This window comes from Talpa occidentalis, unplaced genomic scaffold, assembly GCF_014898055.3.
Source record: "Talpa occidentalis isolate TD23 unplaced genomic scaffold, MPIMG_talOcc4v2.1 talOcc4.12, whole genome shotgun sequence".
In the NCBI taxonomy this organism is placed as follows: domain Eukaryota; kingdom Metazoa; phylum Chordata; class Mammalia; order Eulipotyphla; family Talpidae; genus Talpa; species Talpa occidentalis.
In genome coordinates, this window is record NW_023601212.1 from 101911080 (window position 1) to 101937175 (window position 26096).

Here is a 26096-nt window from a genome sequence, read left to right on the forward strand (position 1 = left end):
TGTGACAATACTTCTAGTATTTGTAAAAATAGAAGTTTTTTTACAGGTTGAAGAAATTCCATTTCATTCCTAGTTTGCTGAGAGGTTTTTTTCCCCCCATCATAAATACATGCTGTAATTTTGTCTCCATCTTCACTACAGTCCTCAGTTCCAATTGTATTGAGTTGAGATCAAGGGTTATATAAGGAAAATAAATTATAATCTCACAATTCAGTGGAGCTTTTAATTCTGGTATTCTTCACATCACCTACTACCGTTAACTCTTTGAAATCCTCTAATTTCTGCTCCATGCATTTGACTCAGGTTTTATAATTGTCTTCAATGGAAGAGAAAAGGTGAAACATTATCACTTCACCTTATGCAGAACTGGGACCCCAATACTGACAGTTTCACTTCTATCTGTATTACTGGTTCTCTCCTCTGAAACTTGCATCTACAGAAGTTTTCTTAAATTAACTTATTTATTTTTAAAAACTTCACTTAATCATTTTTCTTATTTATACTTTTCTCCCTTGACCCATCTGCTACCATTAATTACCTGGAAGTATACTTGTCAATCTTTGTGGTTGATTTTTTAAAAATTAAAGTAACTTTGATTTATAACATTATATTGACTTCAGGTATACAGCATTCTAATTCAACCTCTATATATGCTACATTATGATAGACAACAAAAGTCTAGTTTCCGCCCTCCACTATACAAAAAGAAATAGAAGAAAACAAAAAGAAATGGAAAGATATACTGTGTTCATGACTAGGGGAAAGATTAGAGATTAAGATGGTTATGTTATCTAAAGCAATATACTGATTCAATGTAATCCCTATAAAAATTTCAATGGAATTCTTGAACAAAAAAATTCTGAAATTTGGAACCACAACAGACCCTGGATAGTTAAAAGAACAAAATTGGACTCTCTGTCTTCAAACTGTATTACAAAACCATAGTAAAACCACAGTAATCAAAAGAGCATGGTATTGGAATAATAAAATAAGACACATATCAGTGGAACAGAACTGAGATCACAGAATTAAACCCACACAGATATGGACAACTAATTAATGACAAAGGAACCAAGAACATAAAATGAAGAAAGGAATATGTGTTCAATAAATGGTCATCAGAAAACTGGACACTCACATGCTAAAGAATGAAACTAGATCACGATCTTACACCACACACAAAATTTAACTCAAAGTTTATTAAAGATTTAATTATGAATCTGGAAACCATAATCTACATAGAAGTCAAATGACATTGTCCATAGTGATGTTTTTGTGGACTTGTCTCTGATGGTAAGGGAAACAAAAGGAGGAATAAAAAATGAAACTAAAAATCTAAACAGGGGCCTCCCTGGTGGCGCAAGGAGTTAGGCACTGCACTATGAAGCAATCTTCAGCCTCTGCAGCAAGAGTTTGATCCCTGGCTGGCCAGAGAGCAACCCACATGGCGAAGCAGACCTCTCCTGTCTCGCCCGCTGCTCCCTTCAGCAGTGTTTTGGGTCCATCTGCCTGTTCTGCTCCCCGCTCTGTCTCTGGTGAATCCTCTCACACCCCGCATCTCTGGCCTGTACCCCAGCTCTTGTGTGCATAAATAAATAAATATTTTTTAAAAAATCTCTACAGCAAAAGAAACTATCATTAAAATAATGCAACCTGGGCCTCCCTGGTGGCATGGGCAGTTAAGACACAAACTATGAAGCTATCCATAGCCACTGCAGCAAGAGTTTGATCTCCGGCTAGGGAGCTGACCCACACGGTACAGCAGACCTCCCCTGTCTCCCTGCTGCGCCCCTCGCAGTTCAACACTAGGCTGCAAAGCTGCCCGCAGCCTCTGCAGTGCCAGTTCAATCCCCAGCCACCGGCGAGGGTCCCACGTGGCACGCAGACCTCTCCTGCTGTGCCCGCTGCTCCCCTCAGCAGTGTACTTCGTCAGTCTGCCTGTTCTGTTCCCCGCTCTGTCTCTGGTGAATCCTCTCACCCTCCTGCGCATCTGGCCTGTACTCCGGTTCTTGTATAAATAAATAAATCTTAAAAAAAATAGTAGAGAGGGCCTCCCCGGTGGCGCAGTGGTTGAGCGCTGGGTTGCGAAGCTGCCCGCGGCCTCCGCGGTGCCGGTTCGATCCCCGGCTGCTCCCCGGCCACCGGAGGAGGGTCCCACATGGCGCGCAGACCTCTCCTGCCGCCCGCTGCTCCCCTCAGCAGTGGACTTCGGTCCTTCTGCCTGCTCTGCTCCCCGCTCTGGCTCTGGTGAATTCTCTCACCCTCCCGTGCTTCTGACTGTACCCAGTGCATGTATAAACAAAACAAACAAACGAATAAATAAATAAATAAAACATGCCTCTATAAAAAAAATAAAAAAAATAGTAGAGAGTCTAAGTCAATTTTTTTTAATTTATTTTTACAAGCACTGGGTACAGTCAGAAGCGTGGGAGGGTGAGAGAACCCACCAGAGCCAGAGCGGGGAACAGAACAGGCAGACTGACGAAGTACACTGCTGAGGGGAGCAGCGGGCGGCAGGAGAGGTCTGCGCACCATGTGGGACCCTCACCCAGTGGCCGGGGATTGAACCGGCGCTGCAGAGGCTGTGGGCAGCTTTGCAACCCAGCACTCAACCACTGCGCCACCGGAGAGGCCCGAGAGCCTAAGTCAATTAATCACAATTATTTTAAAGAATTAATAGCAAAGCAAGTAAGCTACATAGATGTGCTTATCCTATTCTATTTTTTTTTTTTTTTTTTTTTTTTTTTTATAGAGGCATGCTTTATTCATTTGTCTGCTGGTTTGTTTGCTTGTTTTGTTTATACATGCACTGGGTACAGTCAGAAGCGCGGGAGGGTGAGAGAATTCACCAGAGCCAGAGCAGGGAGCAGACCAGGCAGAAGGACCGAAATACACTGCTGAGGGGAGCAGCGGGCGGCAGGAGAGGTCTGCGCGCCATGTGGGACCCTCCTCCAGTGGCCGGGGAGCAGCCGGGGATCGAACCGGCGCCGCAGAGGCCGCGGGCAGCTTCGCAACCCAGCGCTCAACCGCTGCGCCACCGGGGAGGCCCTATCCTATTCTATTTTGAGGGAGCCAGAATTGGACCTGAAGAGAAAGCAGAGTAGGAAAATGACCATGGAAAACCAACCAGTCAGCCAAGTGAAAATGATACAAATACTATACAAATTAAAATATTACAAAAGGGCCTCCCCGGTGGCGCAGCGGTTGAGCGTTGGGTTGCGAAGCTGCCCGCAGCCTCTGCGGTGCCGGTTCGATCCCCAGCTGCTCCCCGGCCCCGGAGGAGGGTCCCGCATGGCGCGCAGACCTCTCCTGCCGCCCGCTGCTCCCCTCAGCAGTGTCCTTCGGTCCTTCTGCCTGCTCTGCTCCCCGCTCTGGCTCTGGTGAATTCTCCCACCCTCCCGCGCTTCTGACTGTACCCAGTGCATGTATAAACAAAACAAACAAACGAACAAAACAAAATAAATAAAACATGCCTCTATAAAAAAAAAAAAAAAAGAACCGTTTCTTTAAAAAAAAATAAATAAATAAATAAATAAAATATTACAAAGAAGCTGAGGAAATGTTATCTTTAATCCAAATACAGAATTTTTATTTATTTTTTAAAAAGATTTATTTATTTATGCATACAAGAGCTGGGTACAGGCCAGAGATGCGGGATGTGAGAGGATTCACCAGAGACAGAGTGGGGAGCAGAACAGGCAGACGGACCAAAAGCACTGCTGAGGGGAGCAGCGGGTGAGTCAGGAGAGGTCTGCTTTGTCATGTGGGTTGCACCCTGGCTAGCCGGGAATCAAACTCATGCTGCAGAGGCTGAGGATTGCTTCACAGAGTGGTACCTAATCCCTTGAGCCACCAGGGAGGCCCCAAATCCAGAATTTTTAAAGGTAAAAACCAAAACAATATTTGTGATCTAAAACAACACCTGGTGGGGCATCCCTGGTGGCAAAAGGGATTAAGTCTCAGCACTATGAAGCTATCTGTAGCCACTGCAGCACGAGTTCTATCCCTGGCCAGGGAGGTACTCACATGGTGCAGCAGACCTCTCCTGTCTCACCTGCTGCTCCCCTCAGTAGTGGATTTCTGTAGATCTGTTCCCCACTCTGTCTCTGGTGAGTCCTCTCACTCCCTGTACCTCTGGCCTACACCCCAGCTCCTGTATGCATAAATAAATAAATCTTTTAAAATAAAATAAAATAAAGGGGCCCTCCCTGATGGTGCAAGGGGTTAAGACGCAACCTATGCACTAAGGGGGTTGAGGAGGGAGGAAGGGGTGGGGAAAGGAAGGACTAGATTCAAAATAAGGGGGGGGTGCAATTGTATGGGGAATATAACCAAAATGAAAATGCATACATTGTGCAAAGATGAAAAAAGATGTAAGAATTATATAAAATAAAATATTTAATTAAAAAAAAAGACGCAATCTATGAAGCTCACCACAGCCATTACAGCACAAGTTCAATCCCTGGTCAGGGAGGTGACCCACATGGCGCAGCTGACCTCTCCTGACTCGCCCACTGCTCCCCTCAGCAGTGTATTTCAGTCAATCTGCCTGTTCTGTTCCCCACTCTGTCTCTGGTGAATCCTCTCACCCCCCAAAACTCTGGCCTGTACCCCAGTTCTTGTATGTATAAATAAATAAATCTTTTTAAAAAATTTAAAAATAAATAAAATAAAACAATGCCTAGTATATAGAAAATGTTCAATAAATATTTTTCCAACTTTGAATGAATGAATGTATACAGTGTCTAGCTTTCTGAAAGTTTTAGGGAGCAAACATCCTCAGACAGAGATAAGGACAGAACCAGTTTTTGCCAGCAGATTAATATGCATCCATTTGGGAATTACAGGTGATAAACAATAGCTTAAGGAGAGAAAATTCCTCATTAACAGGACGTATGACACTAGCTGGGCAGAAAATAATAATAGGAATATTAAATATTTTCTTCTTAGCAGTTTCTGAAATGTGGTGGTCAAATGTCAATAAAGTAATATAATCAAGGAGGAATGCTTAGAGGGAGGTAAATAAATTATAATGAAATGCTAATGTTTTTAGTTTTCACTTACACTTTTCAAAAAAAATTTCAAAGCCAGTGCAAGTGGTAAATAAGGGCACTTGGGTCTCCTGAGGAAAGGCCCTCCATAGAAATGTTGGAGGGTAATCATCATCATCATTATTCTGTTCTTTAGTGACTTCCAAGAACCCAGCAATTAAGTGTTGCCACTGAACTCTTACTGAAGAAATCACTCTGGGGCTCGTTAAAAGTGCAGGAGTCAATCACGTAATTTCAACTTATTAAAAAGTTGCTCTGGTGATCATTACAGGAATCCAGCGTCCCTCCTGGACCGCCCTCCTTAGGAAGCACTTGAGATGCCTGGTATTCTCCTAAATGAGGACTCCAGAGAGGAGGCCAAGAGGTTCCTCTGACAGCCACGGTGAGAAGTTGTTGGTCAAGTTCTGGTGGCCTCTAGGGAAGTGGAAGAGAGTTGCTGTGTTCTCGGCCCTGCTTCCTCTGAGAGGGGGAGGGTGTGTTCTCTGCTGGGTGGAAATTCATTCTCAAAGATGACTTAGGGTAGAGGTTGTCAAGAATTGTTTTTTGCTTAAAAAACAGAACTGTTTATGGGTGAAATGTTATGATGTCTGAGATGTGCTTTAGAACACCCCCAAAACAAACAACTCTCCACAAACAATCAAGCACACAAACTGAAAAATACCCCAAACTGGAGGGGATCGAGGAAACGAGACTGGCAAAATGTTGACAATTGTGAAGCTTGCTTGCATGGGGAGCCTCTGCTTTTATTAACGCTTGATAACTTCTCTGAGAGCTTTCCAATAGGCATATAAAAGGATCGTTCCTCTCCTACAGATATTATCTTAAAGCAGTTATTGTGCTATGTATGTGGATTATTTCAGCTAAATGAACAGTGACCCCAACTGATACTAGTGTAAACAAAGGAAATGTATAAATTCAAGTAGCTGAGAAGTCCAGGGTGGTGTTATGTGTCAGGTGATGTTTGATCATACAGTTTAACAGTGGCAACAGGGCTGAACATTTTTTCTAATTTCTAATAAGTTTTATTTAATTTTTTCCTTTCAGGAGGCAGCAGTGCTTTCTAACACTGTCCATGAGTCAGGGGAACAGGTTCACACTTCCTCAGCCACCTCCACCATCAGAGCACACATAGTCCTTAACCCTGGGCCACTGGGCACCCCGGTCTCCCTCCACATCTGTCAGCCTTTATTCTGTTATCGTATTTCTAGGGTTTGTTTTGGTTTCGTTTAGTGTCTAGTTTTGTCAGTCCTTTGTTTTTTTCCCCTCAATTCTCCACATCTGAGTGAAATCACCTGGTATTTGTCTTTTTCCTTCTGACTTATTTCACTTAGCCTCACTCCCTCCAGTAAGGACTAAAATTTTATCACCTCCTCTGCCTCCTCTGTTGGCCGTGTCCTAAGGCTCACATCTCTTCTAGTTTCCAGAAGACTGTCAGGAGCTCCCGGGTTACACACATCTCCAGGGAGAGGGGCACTTGTCCCACTATTTCCAATAAACCTGAGGATGGGACCAGCCTCAGGTCATATGCCTAAATCCTGAGTCATCTTCTCACCACAGAGATAAGATCTTCTACTTATCAACTTCGTTTCCATCACATTCTCCACTTCTAGAGAGCAGGATTAGGAACCTCACAGATCTCTAAATGGAGTCAAAGTTGTTGGGAAGAAGAGAGGGAGAATGGATTCTCAGTGGCAGTTGACAAATTTCTTTTTTTTTTTTTTTTTTTTTTTTTTTTTTTTATAGAGGCATGTTTATTTATTTATTTATTTGTTCTGTTTACACATGCACTGGGTACAGTCAGAAGCGCGGGAGGGTGAGAGAATTCACCAGAGCCAGAACAGGGAGCAGAGCAGGCAGAAGAACCGAAGTACACTGCTGAGGGGAGCAGCGGGCGGCAGGAGAGGTCTGCGCGCCATGTGGGACCCTCCTCCGGTGGCCGGGGAGCAGCCGGGGATCGAACCGGCACCGCAGAGGCTGAGGGCAGCTTCGCAACCCAGCACTCAACCGCTGCGCCACCGGGGAGGCCCTGACAAATTTCTACTACATTCCTCACACAGAAAACTTCCAGGGGAGCAGAACAGAGGCATTGGCTAACATCTTCTAAAATTGCAATAGAGGGCCTCCCTGGTGGCTCAGTGGTTGAGTGCTGGCTTGCAAAGCTGCCCGCAGCCTCTGCAGCGCCGGTTTGATCCCCGGCCGCCGGGTGAGTGTCCCACAGGCGCGCAGACCTCTCCTGCCGCCCGCTGCTCCCCTCAGCAGTGTACTTCGTCACTCTGCCTGTTCTACTCTCTGCTCTGGCTCTGGTGAATTCTCTCACCCTCCCACGCTTCTGACTATACCCAGTGCTTGTATAAATAAATAAATAAATCTTTTAAAAAAGTAAATAAAATAAAATTGCAATAGAGATACGAGGCTACAGCCAGAGAGCAGGGATCTGGATGATCTGTAGAGGTGGAAGATCACTTTGAAATCCAAAATTACTTTGAAAGGACGAGTAGTGTTTGGGATGGATGGGAAGAGTGGTAAGAAATTCCATGAGGCCAGCATTATATCATGCTGGCTTAATGACGAAAGTCAGAAAAAGACATAATAGTAGAAGAATATATATATCACTATCTCCCATGAACATAGATTCAAATATCATCAACAAAATATGAGCCTATAAAATTCAACAACATATAGTAGGGCTTAGCTAGTGTGATTTTTTCCCAGGTATGCAAGGCTAGCTTCATATTAAAAAATAAATAAATGTTAAATTTATTTATTATTAAAAAATAATAAATCCATCATGTCAACAAGCTAAGAAAAATCACAAATATATCAACAGTGTAGAAAATGAATTTGGTAAAATCCAACACCCATTCATGAGAAAAATGTTCAGCAAATGAGGCACAGAGGGAAACTCCCTCAACCACATTTTTTAAAAAATGACCAAAATCTCCTACTACCAATACATTCAGCTGTGTGACGCTAGAAGCTCTCCCAGAAAGCCCAAGGGCCAGGCAAGAGTGTCCCCTCTCACCATGCCTCTTCAACATCACCTTGTAAATCCCAGATAACGCAATGAGGCGTGAGAAGGAAATAAAAGGTATACAGTTTCTGAAAGAAGAAACAAAACAGTATTTGTCCCAATGTGACATTATCATCTATGTGTATAAAATTCAGGGAATCACAACAACAAAAACCTATGGAACTAATAGACACAGCAGCATTGGGGAATACAAGGTAAATATACAAAAGCCAATCACTTGCCTATGTACCAGCGATGAGCAATTGGAATTTGAAATTTAAAAAATAATACTAGGCCTCCCTGGTGGCGCAAGAGGCTAAGATGCAGCACTATGAAGCTGTCCGCAGCCACTGCAGCAAGAGTTCGATCCTGGCCAGGGAGCTACCCACACGGCGCAGCAGACCTCTCCTGTCTCCCCGCTGCTCCCCTCAGCAGTAGATTTTAGTGGATCCACCTGTTCTGCTCCCCACTCTGTCTCTGGTGAATCCTCTCACTCCTCACACCTCTCACTCCTCACAGCTCTTGCATGCATAAATAAATCTTTAAAATATATATATAAAATTTTGTTCTGCAAATGATTCTGTCAAAAGAATACAAGTCACAGATTGGAAGAAAACATTACAAAAGACATACCTGATAAAGGACTGCTGTTCAAAGTATACAAAAAACACTTCAAACTCAACAGTAAGAAAATTAGCAAGTTGACTTAAAAGTGGGAAAAAGATCTGAACAGACACCCCACCAAACAAGATAGGCAAATGGTACATAACTTATGAATAAATGTTTCTTATCATATGTCCTTAATGAATCACAAATGAAAACACAAATGAAAACACATACTAAGAACACCAAGTACTGGCAAGGATGTGACTCAATAGGAATTCTGATTCACTGCTGGTGGAAATTCAAAGAGCCACTTCCTGTTATTCTTGTCCACGTTCCAGACCCCTCTGAGCCTGAGAATAATTACAGGAGAGTCTTCTTCTAGTTCCAGAACAGGAATAGGAAATGATTTTGGTGAATATGTCATCCCAGTTAACTCTAAAGGGATATCCAGAGAAAGAACAGAGCTCTTTCTGAGAACAAAGACCATTTCTAAGAAGGGATTCTCACCCTCACCTTCCTAAGATGAGATGAGGATTTAGTTGAGACTGGTGATACTTCTTGAGATATCGGTACCCTGGTCTCTCCTCCTCCTCCTGAGATGACCCAAGCTGGTATCGTTGATCAGGATGGTGGTAGAATGGAGTCATGGGAGGATCTTGGAATGCTGATGGGGAAGAAAGGGTAATAAGTCAGCCAAGAACCCTCGTTTCTCAATACTGTTTCACAACTACATAGATAAGAACTTGCTTTCTTCTGGAGTTCTTAAATTAAAAGAACCGTGTTGCATCTTAACTAGGTATCAGGAAACCCCAATTCTCTTTGAGTCTTCTCCAAAATATCTTAAGATAACCACTTTTTATTTGCCTAATATATCTCTCAAATGGGATGGATGGTCTCTGTTCTTCACCCTTCCTGAGAAGACGGTAGATGAGACACTGTAAAGTGAGTGCCATATTGTAAATCCCTGTTTGCAAAATACTCTTTCCCATGGCAGAGATTTCTGGTGCTAAACACTTGGATCTCCTACCATAAAAAATACCAAACATAATTGTGTTGTCCTTGGAGAAATGAATTCTTCGACCAGACCCTTGAAAGAGAGGCCTCCGGTCATCTCTGAGAAGGATGATGCATCAGCCCCAGTTCTACTCTCCCAGCGATGTCTAGTGATGGGAGCTTGTTCCAGGTCCTGAATGTGTCATTGTGATACCTGTCCTGCCCCTTGGGAGGCTGTGTCCTCTGGAAGAAAGGGCATTTGACTGTGAGTCAGGTGATGTGGGATCTGCTTTTGTTCTACTCCTCAGTTATTCTCTCAGTTCCTATAGTGGCAAGAGGATGAATGAAGTCAGTGTCCCCCAAATTGATCCCCAAAACAGTTGAGATGTTAGGTGTGATTATTAACACACACCACCACCACCACAGGGTCTCCACAGTCAAATAAGGCTGGCGAATACTGCATGTTTATGCTGCGCTTCCTTGACCCCAAATTTCATGTCATACCTTTAAACATAAATGCCCTGAGAAATTCTATAATAAAAACACCAACTTGGGCCTCCCCGGTGGCGCAGCAGTTGAGCGCTGGGTTGCGAAGCTGCCCGCAGCCTCTGCAGTGCCGGTTCGATCCCCGGCTGCTCCCCGGCCACCGGAGGAGGGTCCCACATGGCGCGCAGACCTCTCCTGCCGCCCGCTGCTCCCCTCAGCAGTGTACCTCGGTCCTTCTGCCTGCTCTGCTCCCCACTCTGGCTCTGGTGAATTCTCTCACCCTCCCGCGCTTCTGACTGTACCCAGTGCTTGTATAAATAAAGAAAATAAAATAAAATAAAAATAAACCTTTAAAAAAAAAACCCACCAACTTTATCTAACCAGTTGTTCCCAAATTCACTTGGGTACAGAATACTTTTTTCTTGGCTTGTCTCTGCACCTCTCACAGTGTTCTCTGAGTACCAGCTTGAGATCTACTGACAGAGCTAGATTTTTAAGGCCCCTTCTAGAACCTTCTGTGTCTCACTGTTGAGGGTCTGTGGGAGGCAAGGCATGATGCATTTGTAAGACCCTAAGTCCGTGTAGACATTCAGGTCCATGCTACTGACAAGTACTGGGCAGCAGACATTGTGGGGGTGATACTGCTGCAGAGAACAGCAACCTGAGGGGAGCTGTCCTAGGGGCTCAAATGAAACCCCATCTTCCTATTCTAGGGCAAAGCTCCCTGAGGCCTGGGCCTGGAGTTCACGCAGTTGGGATGACTGCATTAGACATTCATTTCTCTCCAACACGGAAATTCTCAGTGTGCTCCCTCCTAGGGCCCGCGAGCTCCTCTTCTCTCTCTCTCCTGGTTAAGGACAAGACCAGGACTCAAGTACACACAGAGTCAAGTACTCAAAACCTGTAGAAGAAAGTGGGCCTCCCCTGGTGGCGCAGCGGTTGAGCGCTGGGCTGCGGGGCTACCTATGGCCTCTGCAGCGCCGGTTCATTCCATTCCCCAGCCAGCGGGAGGGTCCCACAAAAAAACAAACAAACAAACAAACAAACAAACCCTGAGGAAGAGAGATGAAGGACTCAGGGAATGCCCAGAGTAACTGACCCTGATGTTCAGGGGGCCAGGGCAGTTTTCCCTGTTGACGGCTCTCTTCATTTCTGCGTGTATTGCATTTTCTCTCAGGCTTCTGCTCGACAAGATTTAAGGCTGCACCAGACAGACAGCGCCGCTGCCCTCAGGACACTCACATTCTTACGGGAAAGACAGAACAAAACAAGGTCACAAACCAAATAGCTCTAAGGTCTGATATCTGTCATGAAGGAATTAAACAGGGTGCTCAGAGCGGAGAGCGTAACTGCAGGTGACGGGTACGAGAGACAGTCAAGGGGGGAAGAGTCCTTGTGTAAGTCTGGATTTTGAAATATGGGAGCTTTGGAGAGATTGAAGAGACCACTGCAGAAGCACTTAACTCAAGATTGAGATCAGAAATATGAGCTCCAGGCCTCCCCTGTGGCACAGCGGGTTGAGCGCCGCGCTGTGAAGCTGTCCACAGACTTTGCAGCGTGGGTTCGATTCCCGGCAGGCCTGGGAGAAACTCTCATGGCACGGCAGACCTCTCCTGTCTTGCCCGCTGCTCCCCTCAGCAGTGTCTTTGGTACATCTGCCTGTTCTGCTCCCCGCTCGGTCTCTGGTGAATCCTCTCACCCTCCCAAGCCTCTGACTATATCCCTTGTATAAATAAATAAATAAAAGCTCTTGTATAAATAAATAAATCTTAAAAAAAAAAAGAAAAAGAAATATGAGCTCCTCCGTTAAGGAGAACAGCTTTGGTACTAGGTAAAGCCCGCTTGCCGTGTAAGGGGGAAATTCATTCCCACTAACTCTTCTGTGTAAGGAGGTATTGTTCTTTAAGCTATTAACATTAAAAAAAAAAAAGACTTTTTTTTTTTTTTTTAATAGAGGCATGCTTTATTTATTTGTTTGCTGGTTTGTTTGTTTGTTTGTTTTGTTTATACAAGCACTGGGTACAGTCAGAAGTGCGGGAGGGAGGGTGAGAGAATTCACCAGAGCCAGAGCGGGGAGCAGAGCAGGCAGAAGGACCGAAGTACACTGCTGAGGGGAGCAGCGGGCGGCAGGAGAGGTCTGCGCACCATGTGGGACCCTCCTCCGGTGGCCGGGGAGCAGCCGGGGATCGAACCGGCGCCGCAGAGGCCGCACGCAGTTTCGCAACCCAGCGCTCAACCGCTGCGCCACCGGGGAGGCCCTTTCTATAGTCTTTTAATTTTACTGCCTCCTTATTAACATTAACAATTTTCTTTCAAAGATTTATTTTTATTTATTTATTCATTCATTTATTTATTTATACAAGCACTGGGTACAGTCAGAAGTGCGGGAGGGTGAGAGAATTCACCAGAGCCAGAGCAGGGAGCAGAGCAGGCAGACTGACGAAGTACACTGCTGTACAGAGCAGGGGGCGGCAGGAGGGGTCTGCGTGCCATGTGGGACCCTCCTCCGGTGGCCGGGGTGCAGCCAGGGATAGAACCGGTGCTGCAGAGGCTGCGGGCAGCTTCGCGACCCAGCGCTCTACCGCTGCGCCACTGGGGAGGCCCTAACATTAACAATTCTTTACCTTTTTTTTGGACAAGTCATGACAAATGCTTAGTGTGAAATTTATGGTGTTAGTTTAAAAAATTCAATAGCAAGCTTTCTTACTATTTTTCTTAAAAGGTGCATTGTATCCAAGTACTATAAAGCTTAATTTTTTGTGTAAGTGTTAAGATCAGTGCAACTTGATTTCTCTTCCTACTGTGGTAGAAAGAAGTGATCCTGGCAGTTTTCCTAAATCTAAATCTGAAATTCAATGCAAGACACAAGTTTGCTTAATTCCTCTCCTAAGAGGCAGGTGAGGGGAACTGCTCTAAGTGCAAGCTCCATCAAATTTGGGTAAATCATACAAGACTCGCAGATGCTTGGCCGTGGAAAGTGTAGTCTAATGCCATTGCTTATGGAGAACTCACACATGAATTTCCACACATATCAAATTTTACATATGCTTCAAATGGCGCTCCAGTCTTGCCACTGAACCGACACAAGAAAACTAGAGAACTGACAAGTGTGAAAACATCAGTAACAATATGCCTTTGTATTCTGGAAAGAACCCAAGACAGTGTGGTTTCCACATTTCCTACTTGAGGGCACTTTAGAGACTGTATGGGTGAAAACCCAGCCCACAGGAGAACTTGGGGAGCAAATAGTCCACTGTCAGCACTAGGGGGAAAACTTTTCCAGGAGCAAAAAGGAAGAGCGGCAGCCTGGGTCCACTACTCAAGTGGGAACTGTCCAGGAAAACACAGGTGTTCAGCACACCCGCTGGGGACAGGAGCTGATGAGTATTTCAGAAGTCCTTTATGAGGTCCAAGTCTTTTGTTGTCCCAGCTTTCCAGCTGCCTAGAAAAGGCTGCTTAGCGCCTTCCTCTTAAACTCTCCAGAGGGGTTAGACACTGTTCTGATTACTTCCAAAACCTAAGGAACCCCTAGCAGTTCATTTGATTCTAAGCCAACTCTGCCATGCAGCTGAGGCTCTCAAGAACAGCTTGAGGTTCCAGCCTGCTTATTGGGAGAATTGGGTTGGGGTGGTCCCAGCACTACAGTCATGTTAGACCAGGGCACAGAAGGGGTAAGGGATTTGGGGGACTAAGTTGGATTAATGATACGGTTCTCAGAACCAAGCACTTGGAGCCAAGCACTTTCTGGTTTTTCTTAGAAATCGTTTGATTATGGAGGGTTTATTTGTGAGAACCGCTACTGTTTGAGCTGAACAAACCGAGGATTGTATGTATCTCAGATTTTAAAACCAAGCCTGAAGATTTTGATTTTCTCTTAGCTTAATAATTGCTCACCCCTGAGACAAGGCTGTAAGAAATTCCTTCTTCCAGGGCCTCCCTGGTGGCGCAAGGGGTTAAGACACAGCCTATGAAGCTATCCACAGCCACTGCAGCACAAGTTCGAGCTCTGGCCAGGGAGCTGACCCCCATGGTGCAGCAGACCTTTCCTGTCTCCCCGCTGCACCCCTCAGCAGTGTATTTCAGTCAGTCTGCCTGTTCTGCTCCCCACTCTGTCTCTGGTGAGTCCTCTCACACACACCCCATACCTCTGGCCTGTACCCCAATTCTTGCATGCATAAATAAATCTTCAAAAAAAATTCCTTCTTCCAGCTTCCAGATTCACCCTAATTCCAAGTGTGAGTTCAGACAACGTGCTGCTGGCTATTGGCTGAGCTGGGACTTTCTCATTGGAGTCTTTTCACTTACCATCTTGTCTCTTCCTACTTCCCAGCCCAGCTTCCTCCCAAACATCACCCCTTATCCACAAGAGCAGCCACCTCCTCTCAACATCTGGGCAAGTGTGCATCTTCCCTATGTCCCATGTGTTTCAGGTACAACCTAAAAGGGCCAACAGAGGAAGCAGGGACTGGTGGAGTGGAAGGCTCCCCATCGCCCCGGTCCATCCATCAGGAGAAATGTGACTTGTGCACATGGAGCAGTGGAAACCGGTGACAAAGAACACAGGGAGTGGACGAAAGCCAGGGAGGGAGGTTTGCCTTGTCCACTTGAACAACTTACCTCCCAGGCTTTGTCCCAGGTAAGTAATGGGTATTTCCTATCACCTACATTCTTCTAAGTATTCCCAGCAGTATTACATCAGCCCAGTGGAACAGCTAGATGAAGCCAGATCTCTTCTGCGGGTCAATGGCCAGGGGAGCTCTTTGGCCTCAGCTGCAGAAGCAAGGTGACGGAGAGACCATCAAAGGGAAGGAGTCACAGTGAGGCGCACACTTCATGCTGCTTCTGTGACTCAAAGGCTACCACCTTCACAAGTGGACCTGCAGCAAATGTGGCTACTCTGCCAAGCAGGAGAGAAAGCATAATTTTAGTGCCAAGCTGAAAGACAAAATGCCAGTGGGACTGGTCAAATGAGGCACCTAAAATTGCATATGAGATTCAGGCATGGATTCCCCAAAGGAATTATCACTTAAACCCAAGAGGGCAGCTGTTGCTGCATCCAGTTCATCTTAAGGTTTTCAACAATTAGTTGCACAATAAATGTCCATAAAGAAAAAAAAGTCAGGTGAAAACAGCTCTAGTAGAACAGTGGTCTCTACTAGGACAGGACAGGCTATGCTGCAGAAACACAAAGCACCAACAACACTTGTTTAACACAAAAATTTATTTCTCTTCCTGCAAGGTCCATTGTAAGTCAGGGGAACTCTCTACACAGCTGCCCTCTGGGTATAGAGGGTCAACATTCCAGGCGCTTTCATCTCATTGCTCCTGAGTTTACACGGCTGAAGAAGAGATGATTAGAGTTTTGTACCAGCAAACACAAGTACAGAAGCAAGGCCTCTGCCGATTAGCCACTGCTCGAAACCATCTTAGACCTTCACTGCAGGGGCAGGGAATTGTAACCATCCTTTTTATTGTTCACTAGAATACAAGACCCTTGAGGGTATGCATCTTTGTCTCTCATTCACTGTTGCACCTCAGTCTAGGACAGTGCCTGGGCACACAACAGCCCCTCATCAAATATAACTTAATGAGTGTAGTGCCAGCAAAAAATCCACAAACACGTGGGGAGAAGACAAAGTTCCAGGCAGCTCAGGCTGATGATGTTGCATAACAGCTATGCAGACCAGAGCTTCAGCTCTGGCTAAGCTTCAGAAATATTTGTAGTTTATCTTGGGGAATAAAATAAAATCCATGTTGAGAGCACCACGGACCAAAAGTTCAGATGGCGCTCATGCCAAGGAACAACTTAGCCTAATGCCACCACTAGCACTCGGCTCCTAAAAGGAGCTGCACTAGCTACGAAAGTATCTGCTTTTTTAATGGAATCGGTTAGTCCGACATGCCACTGGGCACGAGAAAGGGAAACACATGCTAATGGAGCGCCTACTACTGGCCAGGCTGTGCTGAGGTACCTTCTTCCATCACCCCATCTAACTTCCAGAACAACCCTGAGTTGTGTGACCTCTAAGAAAATGGAGACCTAAGAGCATCTCAGTGAAACTAATCAAGAAACAGGAATGCTTTATAAGCTAAAAATATACACGTCGTCATCCAGGCTGGTTATATAGGGATAACATGCAAATTCGTCCGAATCCTGCCTTCTGGCCCACCTGATGTGCGTGACAGCTAACAGACCCTCTAGTTACAGAGTCTTGGATACATGATTGCATCTCTGAGTCCTAACTACATTAATAAGAGATCTGGAAGGGATCATTTCTTGAATCCTTTCCCTGATAATGCTTAAAAGCACTAACAGAAAACACCTGAGTCAAAGCTCTAAGAAAGGTAAATTAAAAGAAAAACCTGTAGCAAACAGACATCTTCAGCAGTCTATCCAATGTATTGCTAAGGTTGCCATTAAATGCTGTGCTGGAGAGGACAGAGAGTAGATCCTGTCCCTTTAACAGTGTAAGACAAACAACAGAGAAATGGACTTGCCCGTCCATGCCAACTACTCAGCATCAGTTCCCAAACTTCTCTTTCCAGGACCCCCGTTTCCTGTTGACTAGTCATCACGTTCAGCGAAGGACAGGATTTTGCCTGGAGCACACATTCCAGTGCAAACAGCTCCATCCTTATTCCCAACAAAAGCCAAATTTAAAATCAAACCTGAGTTGATACTGAACTCCCATCACCTTTCTTTTAGGCCTTGAGAAAACGCTAATTCTTATGGCTGCTTATCCCACTGACGCTGTGAGGTAAAGAAACAAGTTAGATTCTTTTACTGCAAAGAAATTCTTTATGCCTTACTATGTAGTCCATGGCTAAAAATTCCAACCCGTTTTCCGTATGATCTCATTAGAGATGTTTTCCTTTACATTGCAAACACCACCAAAGAGCGGCATAAGAATAGTGCATTTAGTTCATCCGGCAGATTTCCTAGCAAATATGATTTCATCACTGTAAAACAATCATCCTAATAGGATTCAAGAGCTGAAATTGCTAAAAAGTTCAAGGAACTCAAACAATGTCCAACTTTGTGAACAGAGTCTAATGACAAGAGGAAGGAAAAAAATCCAACTTTGTTCTTGGGAAAATCTAAATTAGAATTTCATGAGATACTGAACTTGGTTAAGTCTGCTACCTTGAAGACAATGATATGCAAGTAAACGCGCAAGTTATTGCTTTTTGTTTTGGAAGCCCATACCACAAACATTTCTGTATATTTTAAGAGTGACCAGCAAGACAAATGCCAGACCAACAATGTTTACCTCTGTAATCACAGAAAAGTATCAGTGGATTCATGGCTGCATCTGCTACTTGAAGGGGGATTTGCTGTTCTGTCAGATTTTTCCCTTACCCAGAGTATTCTCAGAACACTTCTGCTAAGGAAGTCCCTGAAGGCTAAAGTAAAAACAATAAGTAGTATAGCTGCTAATGAACCTATCACCTGCAGAATCAACCTTCTTGGTTTCTTTCTGTGAAAATCAATGCTTATATACCTAAATTTCCACTGATGAAATATTCTTCATGTTTCATAATTTTGAATCTTTTCATAACTTTAGGGTCATGCTCCACTGGGTAAATTTCTTCAGACTGAGGACACTGGACTCTTCTGTCATTGGTGGAGTTTCTGGTGTCTTAGAAGGCTTGACCGCCTACTGAAGTTTCTCCTGCATATGCTACAGCTATAAGGCTGCTCACCTGTGTGGGTTCTCCGGTGCTTAATAAGGTGGGAGTTCTGACTGAACTTTTTTCCACATTCATGACATGTAAAGGGCTTCTCTCCAGTGTGAGTTCTTTGGTGTGTGTGTAGATTTGTATTTTGACTGAAGCTTTTCCCACACCATGAGCATTTATATGGTTTTATTCCTTGATGTGTTGTTAAGTGCTTATTGAGATCTGAACTCCATCTAAACCCCTTATCACACTGCTGACACTTAAAAGGTTTTTCTTCAGTGTGAATCCTTTGGTGCTTAATAAGGTCAGAGCTAACTCTGAAGCTTTTTCCACATTCCTGGCATTTAAAAGGTTTCTCTCCTGCACGGTGCTTCTTGTGAAGATTCATAAGTTTTAGCAGCTCTTGTTTCCAAGTTGAAAATTTCTTTCTTTTCTTCACTGGCTTATCTCCGTGCCATTTCCCCACTCTGTGCGTATCATCATGATTTTCTTTGTCCATTGTTTTCTGGGAAACTTTTACTCTGTCCTTTTTTGACACTATATCTCCTGGTGCTTGTATTTCTAAGTCAGAAAGACATAGAGGTTGCGGACTTTCAATGTCATTTTTGAGCTTTAACCCTATGGAACAAACATAAGTGTTAGCCACAAGTATGGCAAAGGAAGGGCCACAGGAATAAGAGGGGGGGGGAAATCATGACAACTGATTTAAAAAAATAGAAACGTAGAATCTTAAAATGTTAAGCCTTTGTAAAAGTTACAATCAAGTTAAATGCATCCTCTTCCCCTAGTTTATTTACCTTCGGGCAACTCTCCAAGACTGTCTTTGCTCTCCATCAATCCTTGAACCCACGCATCTTCCCCTTTCTCTAGACTGGAGATCACTTTAGGTTTAGGGAGCACATATAATGCTGTGGGATGGAAAAGATGCGGTCAACGACTGGTAAACAACGACTTGATCCTCTAATTCCAGGCTATTTCAAGAAGAACAAGGACACTTCTACAATTTGTTACCCTAATTAGTAACAAAGTGGATAAACTTTCAAATCCAGTTATCAGGTTATTCTGTATCTCATTCGTGGCTGGATATGCAAAGTGGATAAATCAATCTAAGCTGGATCAATGAAAAGGATATAGGGTGTGGAATACTGCATTTTGAGAAAGGCAAAATCAAGAGGTTGTAGGGAATACAATCTGGACCCAGTGACTCGATATATAAGAGGATCTGTCCTGGCCAAGTCCAGTTCTCCCAGAGCCAATGTGAAGGCCAGTGGGTTGGCTATCATATACCAAGTGATTTCTGTGATAATTACAGTAACTTTTCATTGTGCTCCCAAGCACCATGCACTTAACTGACAAAGGTTCCCACCACTCCAGCAGCTCATTAGTGCACATCCAGGTGGTAGACAGAGACTAAGGTAACTTAGTAGAGTTTTTTCAAACAGACTGCCAATATGGAAAGAATTCATCAGTCATTTAATACATGGTTTGTGTGGCCATGATGTGCCAGGCACTCTCAACTGGCTAAGGATATACTGGTGAATAAAGTCCCAATAGCGCTGAGTTTACATTATAGTAAAGAGTAAGAAAATCAAATATTAATGAACAAAAGAAAGTCAAAATGTGATGTTTTGAAGCAAATGAAATCAGGGTAAGAGATTGCTTCTGTTTAGCTTAATTTTAAATTTTTTTAAGATTTATTTATTTTTGAAGATTTATTTATTTATACAAGATCCAGGCTATAGACCAGATGTGCGGGATGGTGAGAGTATTCACCAGAGACAGGGTGGGTAACGGAACAGCAGACTGACAAAATACACTGCTGAGGGGAGCAACGGGCAAGACAGGAGAGGTCTGCTGCACCATGTGGGATTCTTGCCGGTGGCTGGGATCCAACCCGCACTGCAGAGGCTGCGGACAGCCTCACAGCATGGTGCTCAACCCGCTGCGCCACTGGGAAGGCCCCATTTAGCTTAATTTTAAAGAAAGTTATTTGGAAGGTCGCTTTGGGAAAGTAGTATTTGAGAAAAAAACCTAAAAATGTTTTGCCATGTAGCAGAAATGCATGCCAAGCACAGAAAATGGAAAGCAGAAATAAGGATGACAAATTCAAGAAAGAGTAAAATACAACCAATGTGCCTGAAAAGGACCAAAGGCTCTAGTGGCAGATGATGGCAGGAAGATGAGTAGTGGCCATATCTTAAAAATGCTGAGATACTAGGTAAAGACTGGGTTTTATTCCTGTGTGATGTCACCACAAGATTTTGAAGCAAAGAAATGTCATGGTCTGCTTAGGTTTTTAAAAATATCACTCTCTGGGCCTCCCCTGGTGGCGCAGGTGGTAGAGCGCCGTGCTGTGAAGCTATCCACGGCCTCTGTGGCACAGGTTCTATCCCCACCGGCTATGGAGATACCCACATGGTGCAGCAGACCTTTCCGGTCTCGCCCACTGCTCCCCTCAGCAGTGTATTTCGTCAGTCTGCCTGTTCTGTTCCCTGCTGTCTCTGATGGATCCTCTCACCCTCCCGCACATCTGGCCCGTACCCCAGTTCTTGTATAAATAAAATCTTTTTAAAAAATAAAAATACCACTCTGGGAGGCCTCCCTGGTGGCACAAGGGGTTAAGACGCAACCTGTAAGCTCGCCACAGCCACTGTAGCACGAGTTCAATCCCTGGGCAGGGAGCAACCCACAGGGTGTAGCAGACCTCTCCTGTCTCCCTGCTGCTCCATTCAGCAATGTATTTCAGTCAGTCTGCCTGTTCTGCTCCCCACTCTGTCTCTGGTGAATCCTCTTACCCACTGCACCTCTGGCCTGTGCCCAGTTTTTGTATGCATAAATAAATCTTTAAAAAAATATATCACTCTGGCTGCTATCTGGGAAATACTGTGAGATAACAAGGGTGGTGGCAGGGGTGACAGGATGTTACTGAGGTGACTGGTTAGAGATACCACTGGTTCAGGCCAGGATGTTAATGTGCAAAAGGCTAAGACATGGTTGGAGTCAGTTTATATTGTGAAGATGAAGCTAAGAGGCCTAGTGATGGGCCACAGTGGGGTATTAACAGGTAGATCAGAGCAATGGTTGACTGCTGAGTTTTTTTTGGCATGATATTATAAATAACGGAGCTCCGTTATGGAGGTAGGAAAGAGAAAAGCAAAGCGTATTTGCTGGGGAAAAGCTGGAGACCAAGAATTTAGGATAAGAATGAGCACACACATTTGGAAAAAGCTCCCAGGTGAGGTGGGTGCCTCTTTGCAGTCCCTCACACCATCTAGTTGAAAACCAACCAGCTTTTGAACCAGTGCCTCTCACAGGAGGGCATCCCCAAGAATCCAAGAACACACAGATTACTCAATTTCTACTCAGAGAAGGGATAATCTTTACCTAGAGAGATGATAGTCTCATAGTTTTCCTTTATTACATCATTGTAGAGGGCCTTCTGAGGGGGGTCCAGCAACTCCCATTCTTCCTGGGAGAAATATATGGCCACTTCTTCAAATGTCAACAAGCTCTAAAAAAGAATGTGCTTCAGCTCAGTACTTGTACTATAAAATAGTCCTCCACCCAGCCTATGGAATGGCAGGCCAGGCACGGAAGGGATAACAGTACATGATCTGTCTTAAGTCAGAAAGCAGCAAAGGAGGCAAGTAATCAGCAAACCACCTGGGGAGCACCATTCCTCAGGGAGAACACATCAGGGCTAACATGCCTTGAGCATCTGCTGGGCAGTGTGGGATACAAGCAGCAGAGAAAGTTCAGCTCACCTGGGACTCAGGTAAGATGAGTTCAGGTGCCACTGTCCAGTCTTTGATTTGCGCAGGAAAAGCTAGATTCTGATGTGCAGGCATGGCTGTGGGTGGAAAAGAGCCAGAGGCAATTTCTTTCACTTCTCTCCTAATACCCCTGAGCTCATTTCTAAAAACCAAAACTTCCAATTTCCTCTTGTAGAGTTGGGACACTTCTAAGTGTTACATGGTATCCAGAGTAGCTTGTTCATTATAAATAAGAGGTTTTGTAAATACCTAGAACAGGTTCCCCAGTTTTCAGGAGAGAATTTTCAAAAAGAAAAACCCTTTTATTTTCTTCTCCTGGTATATATTGCTCCATGTAAGACCAAAATTAGTGTATTTGAAAATGAAGTACTCAGGACTCCAGTGTACAGTAAAAAATATAGTTTTTCATTTATTCTTTTTCTTGATACACAGTTGTGTTCACATTCTGACACTGGCAAACAATTTCTGATCCCAGTTACTTCCACATCTGAGGTGGTCCTACCCGTCTCCATTTTCTAAGAGAGTCCATGGTGTAATTACCAAAATTCTGTTGAACATTTCTATACCATTGGCCAATCCCCACCTTGGTTCTTAGCTAGTCTATTCTACCGTCTGTGGTGGCGTGGGATGAGGGGTGCATTGCGATTCCTAATATGACTGCACTTGCAGATCCGCAGAGCTGAGTACCCACAAAATGCTTACCGTGCTCTGGATGAACAAATTACTATGAGAGTTCTGAGAGAAAGGAAATTATCATGAAGCTCCTTACCCCTCTCACATACAGGCTCAGTTTCTGTATCAGTATTTCTGCTCAGCTGTTCTCGTAGACCCTGGTATGTACTCCAAAATTCTTCATCCTGGGACATGGCCCCTGGTTGGGATTCTGTTGGCCTCAGCCTGAAGCCGGGAGGTGCCGTTCTTTCTCCCAAGACTGCCTCCTTTCCCAGATCATGGATCACAACCTAGAAATAATCCCCATCCTTGTCACCAAAGAACTTACTTTAGGCTTGGGGGTTTGTGGTGGGAAGAAGAACAAGTGTACAGGTCAGACTCTGGGAAGTGGGAGGCAAATCATGGAAAGGAAAAAAGCCTTGAGAGATACTGGGTCACTAATTTTCCACAAAGAATTAGTCACAAAATCTGGGAAAAATTAGGAGAGAAAAAAATATGGCTGCCAGCTCTCTAACATAGCAATCCCCACCCCTCTGCATACAGATCATTAATAGTCTGTATAATCCTTGTACAGGCTGCCTAGTTCGTGCTGCTTTTACAGTTCTACTTTATCTTAGCTTATTTACTGGTTTGTCTTCCAGTTTTCTCAAAAAATTAAAGAAATACATTTAAAATGTTACTTTGTGGATCAAATTTTTCCCACAGTCAAGGAAGGTTTTCACAGAAAATGGGATGGAATTAAAAAAAGGGGGGAGAAACACTCTGGTTCCAACCCACCTCCTAAAGATTCTGACATCAACACCTACCCTGCTCTGTATTCTTCACAGTAGGCCTGAGGTCAATGTGCTGCCACCTGCCAAAGGAATCCCCTGATCCCTACTCACCCGCAGAGCCAAAGACCAGCACGAAGGATAGTGGAGTGCCCTGCCTATACATGCAGACCACCACCGCTTAGTGCCTTTCTTCTCTCAGCTATGTCAGGATTTCCGAATTTGTTGCCCCTTTTCTCTTCCTTTGCAGCCCTCTCCCTAGCTGTTTCACCACTCCTTTTTACTATCCTAGATTTTCTTTGGTCTCTAAGTGTTCTTCACCCCTTTTGGACCCCCCGCCCCCCCGCCGGCCCCGCTTTCTTTATTGCCTGTTATTTCTAAAAACTCAATACTTTGGCCAAGTCAGACTTTGGCCAAGTCAGACTTTGTTCCTTATTCCCAAGTCACCCTGGCTGCAGAAGGCAAAAGGAACCTCTTCTCTAAGGTTAGGGAGTCTCTGCCTGCATCTCGGAAACACGTGGACTGACTCTTGCTGCAGGTCTGATTCAGTTCCTGCTGCAGATGTCCTAAAGGAGCAACAGAACAGTGACCTAATTCATCTCATTTCTGTCCCCACCACCGACAGGTCTACCTTCATCCTATTTCACCGTACATATCAGGACTCTTTCTTCTCACCCCATTGCTTGTTTGGCCAGATTCCCTCTGCAAGTGTTCCACCAGAGTCACAGCCTCCTCGACGCTCTGGAGATGGTGCTTCCTTACATGGGACTGCATGTCCCTGGGTAAAACGGTCAGAAACTGCTCCAGCACCAGCAGTTCCAGGATTTGTTCTTTTGAGTGAATCTCTGGTCTCAGCCAACGACGGCATAATTCCTGGAGTTGGCCAACAGCCTCTCGGGGTCCAATCGCTTCATGATAGTGGAAGTTCCGGAAGTGCTGACGAGAGCTCTCAGAACTGATGCTGTCCATCTGTGGGCTATATTTCTTACTTTGTATGGACCTCCCCATCACAGATCCTTTGCTCTCCCACAGAGCCCTGATCTGAGGGCTCAAATACTCAGCCTCCTTCAGATCTACCATCACCATTCTGCTCTACGAACAGCTGTGTTCTGTACTGGACACACCACCAACACAAGTTTTGATAACTGAGACCCAATGGATCTTCTTCCTAAGGCACTGGAAGCAGAAAAAAGTACATGTTATTATGAAAGTCACATGAGCTTTTACTACCTGCTACTCATTTCCACAGGAAAACTCCCGTCTGGCTTTCCCTTTAACAAAAAAATAAAAAATCAACTACCAAGTGCTTTCTCTCCTTTTCTTTCCATTGTTCAATACAGCAGAGCTCACTGAAGAAAAATGCCAACTGATCATGATGTCTTTGGATAAGAAAATTGACACCTACTCTGCAGTTTTGGGATCACCCAAAAATTTAATTGTTGGGCTTCCTAGCCCACCTTTCCTACGTCCCAGGAAGATTAGGAGCACACCCAGAGTTTCTCTTAAATTTTAACGTATTATCCCCCCATCCCACTCCTGTCTTTAGTAAGAGGTAAAACTTCTTTCCCCTTCATCCTCTTTTAGATGAAAGCCTGGATTTCATGGGCCATGTGAGATTTTCCCGTCCATTACACAGATACTGGTAGGAGAGTCGACAGCGAGACCTACCAGAGCAGTACTCGGGGAAAACAGCTTTATTCTTCCCAGAAAGCATCCCCAAATTAAGTAATTAAACGGTCTATATCCGCCTTTGGCACGTCTTTGCAAGACGCATACAGCCAAATGAGTTGGCTTTGCTAAGAAAATACCCAAATCAAACTACAAAAAAAAAGGAGAGAATGGTGGTTGGTGATGACTAAGGTGACCCTTCGGGGCCTTTCCATTTAGATGCGAGAGCCGGGCAGGGGACAGCTCGCGAGCCTCACTTGCCCGGGGGCGCACAGGGGCGGCCTCGCTGCCCACCCGAGGGCCGGTTGCTGCCCCTGCACCCGCAGGCGCTGCTCCCCGAGGCCGAGGGACCGTCCTCCCGCGCGGACAGCAGCGGCAGCCAGGGCGCGCGGGGGCGGGGACGCGCGCAGGCCGGTCCGGGCGGGCGGCTGCCGCGGCCCCTACCGGCGGGCGGGCCCCGCCGCGCAGCCGGGAAGCGCCGCCGCCGGGGAAAATGGCCGCCCGCCCGCTCGCTGCGGCCGGCGTCCCCCGGGGCCCGGGCAGCGTCGCCGAGGCGGAAGGGGCCTCCCGGTTACCTCGGGGAGCTCAGCGTCGGGGAGGGCGCCCCGTCTTCTCCGGTCGCCGAGCTGGGGCGCGCGGCTCCCCCTGCGCCGCGGAGGCGGGCGCGCGAGGCCCGGCGGGCGCCGCTGCGAGCGTTGGGGACGCGGGACTGCGGGGCGCCCGCGGGGCAGCGAAGCCGCTCAGCCGCGCCGGGCCGTGGGGGCGCCTGGGGCCTGCGCGCCAACCGGAAGCGGGCGCGACGCGCTTCCGGGGCGGGGCTTCCTGCCGGCACCGCCCTAACTCTCGCGAGAGGCGGCGGCGTCCTGGCCGGGCTCAGCCCTGGCGGCGCCGCGGGGTCAAAGCCACCGAGTCCCTCGGCCGCCGAGGCCTAGAGCGCCCGGCGCGCGGTGTCGCCGTCTCGGTGCCGCGTGGGCGCCGGGCGCCCCGCCGTAGGGTGGCAGCCCCGGAGCTCGCGGGCCCGGCCCCGCCGCCCGGAGGCCGCGCCGCGCTGTGGTCCGGGGCTCCCGCGGCCCCCGATCCTGTCGCCGCTCGACGGCGGCCCCGAGGGGCTCTGCGCAGTACCTCGGCCGTGTCTTCTCGGAGGCAGTTTCCTCCCGTGCCGGACACCGGAAGGCGGGAGCGGCGCGCGCGGCCCCTCCCCGGAGGCCCGGGCCCCCCCACGCCCCCCACCCCGGCCCGCCCCGCCGCCCGCCCCGGGGAGACGCGCCGGCCCGCCTGCCCCGCCCCCGGCCACGGGCCTTCCGCGCCGCCGGAATCGTTCCCCGGACCCGCAGTCGTCGGGGTCGTCGCTGCTCCGTCTTCACCCCGGCTGGGGTCGCCCCTCGCG

General features: G+C 46.2%; 1 protein-coding gene and 1 long non-coding RNA gene across 12 annotated transcripts; one reads left to right on the forward strand and one right to left on the reverse strand.

The window, feature by feature from the left end:
• Positions 1-5999: 5999 nt before the first annotated feature.
• ZNF75A (zinc finger protein 75A) lies at positions 6000-25856 on the reverse strand. Of its 11 annotated transcripts, none has more exons than XR_008551278.1 (10): positions 25285-25353; positions 23717-24217; positions 22369-22561; positions 21591-21676; positions 21211-21337; positions 18624-18734; positions 17851-18444; positions 14764-14916; positions 11198-11391; positions 9317-9331 (listed from the first exon to the last, which is right to left on the reverse strand). XR_008551278.1 is itself a non-coding variant. In XM_037507732.2 (9 exons), the coding sequence occupies exons 2-9, from the start codon at positions 24125-24127 to the stop codon at positions 6680-6682; spliced, it is 1683 nt and encodes a 560-aa protein (XP_037363629.2). In that variant the 5' UTR covers positions 24128-24217; positions 25832-25856; the 3' UTR covers positions 6000-6679. The 11 variants fall into 11 exon arrangements, 7 of the variants coding, with proteins under 7 accessions (XP_037363629.2, XP_054549843.1, XP_037363628.2 ...); XR_008551277.1 differs by lacking the exon at positions 9317-9331 and adding an exon at positions 9957-9983; XM_037507732.2 differs by lacking the exons at positions 11198-11391; positions 14764-14916; positions 25285-25353 and adding exons at positions 6000-6689; positions 25832-25856 and having other exon boundaries at positions 9181-9331.
• On the forward strand, positions 21267-24337 carry LOC129145537 (uncharacterized). Its single transcript, XR_008551281.1, has 3 exons — positions 21267-21601; positions 22269-22432; positions 23667-24337. It is a non-coding gene; the product is annotated as an uncharacterized LOC129145537 (long non-coding RNA).
• Positions 25857-26096: the final 240 nt, after the last annotated feature.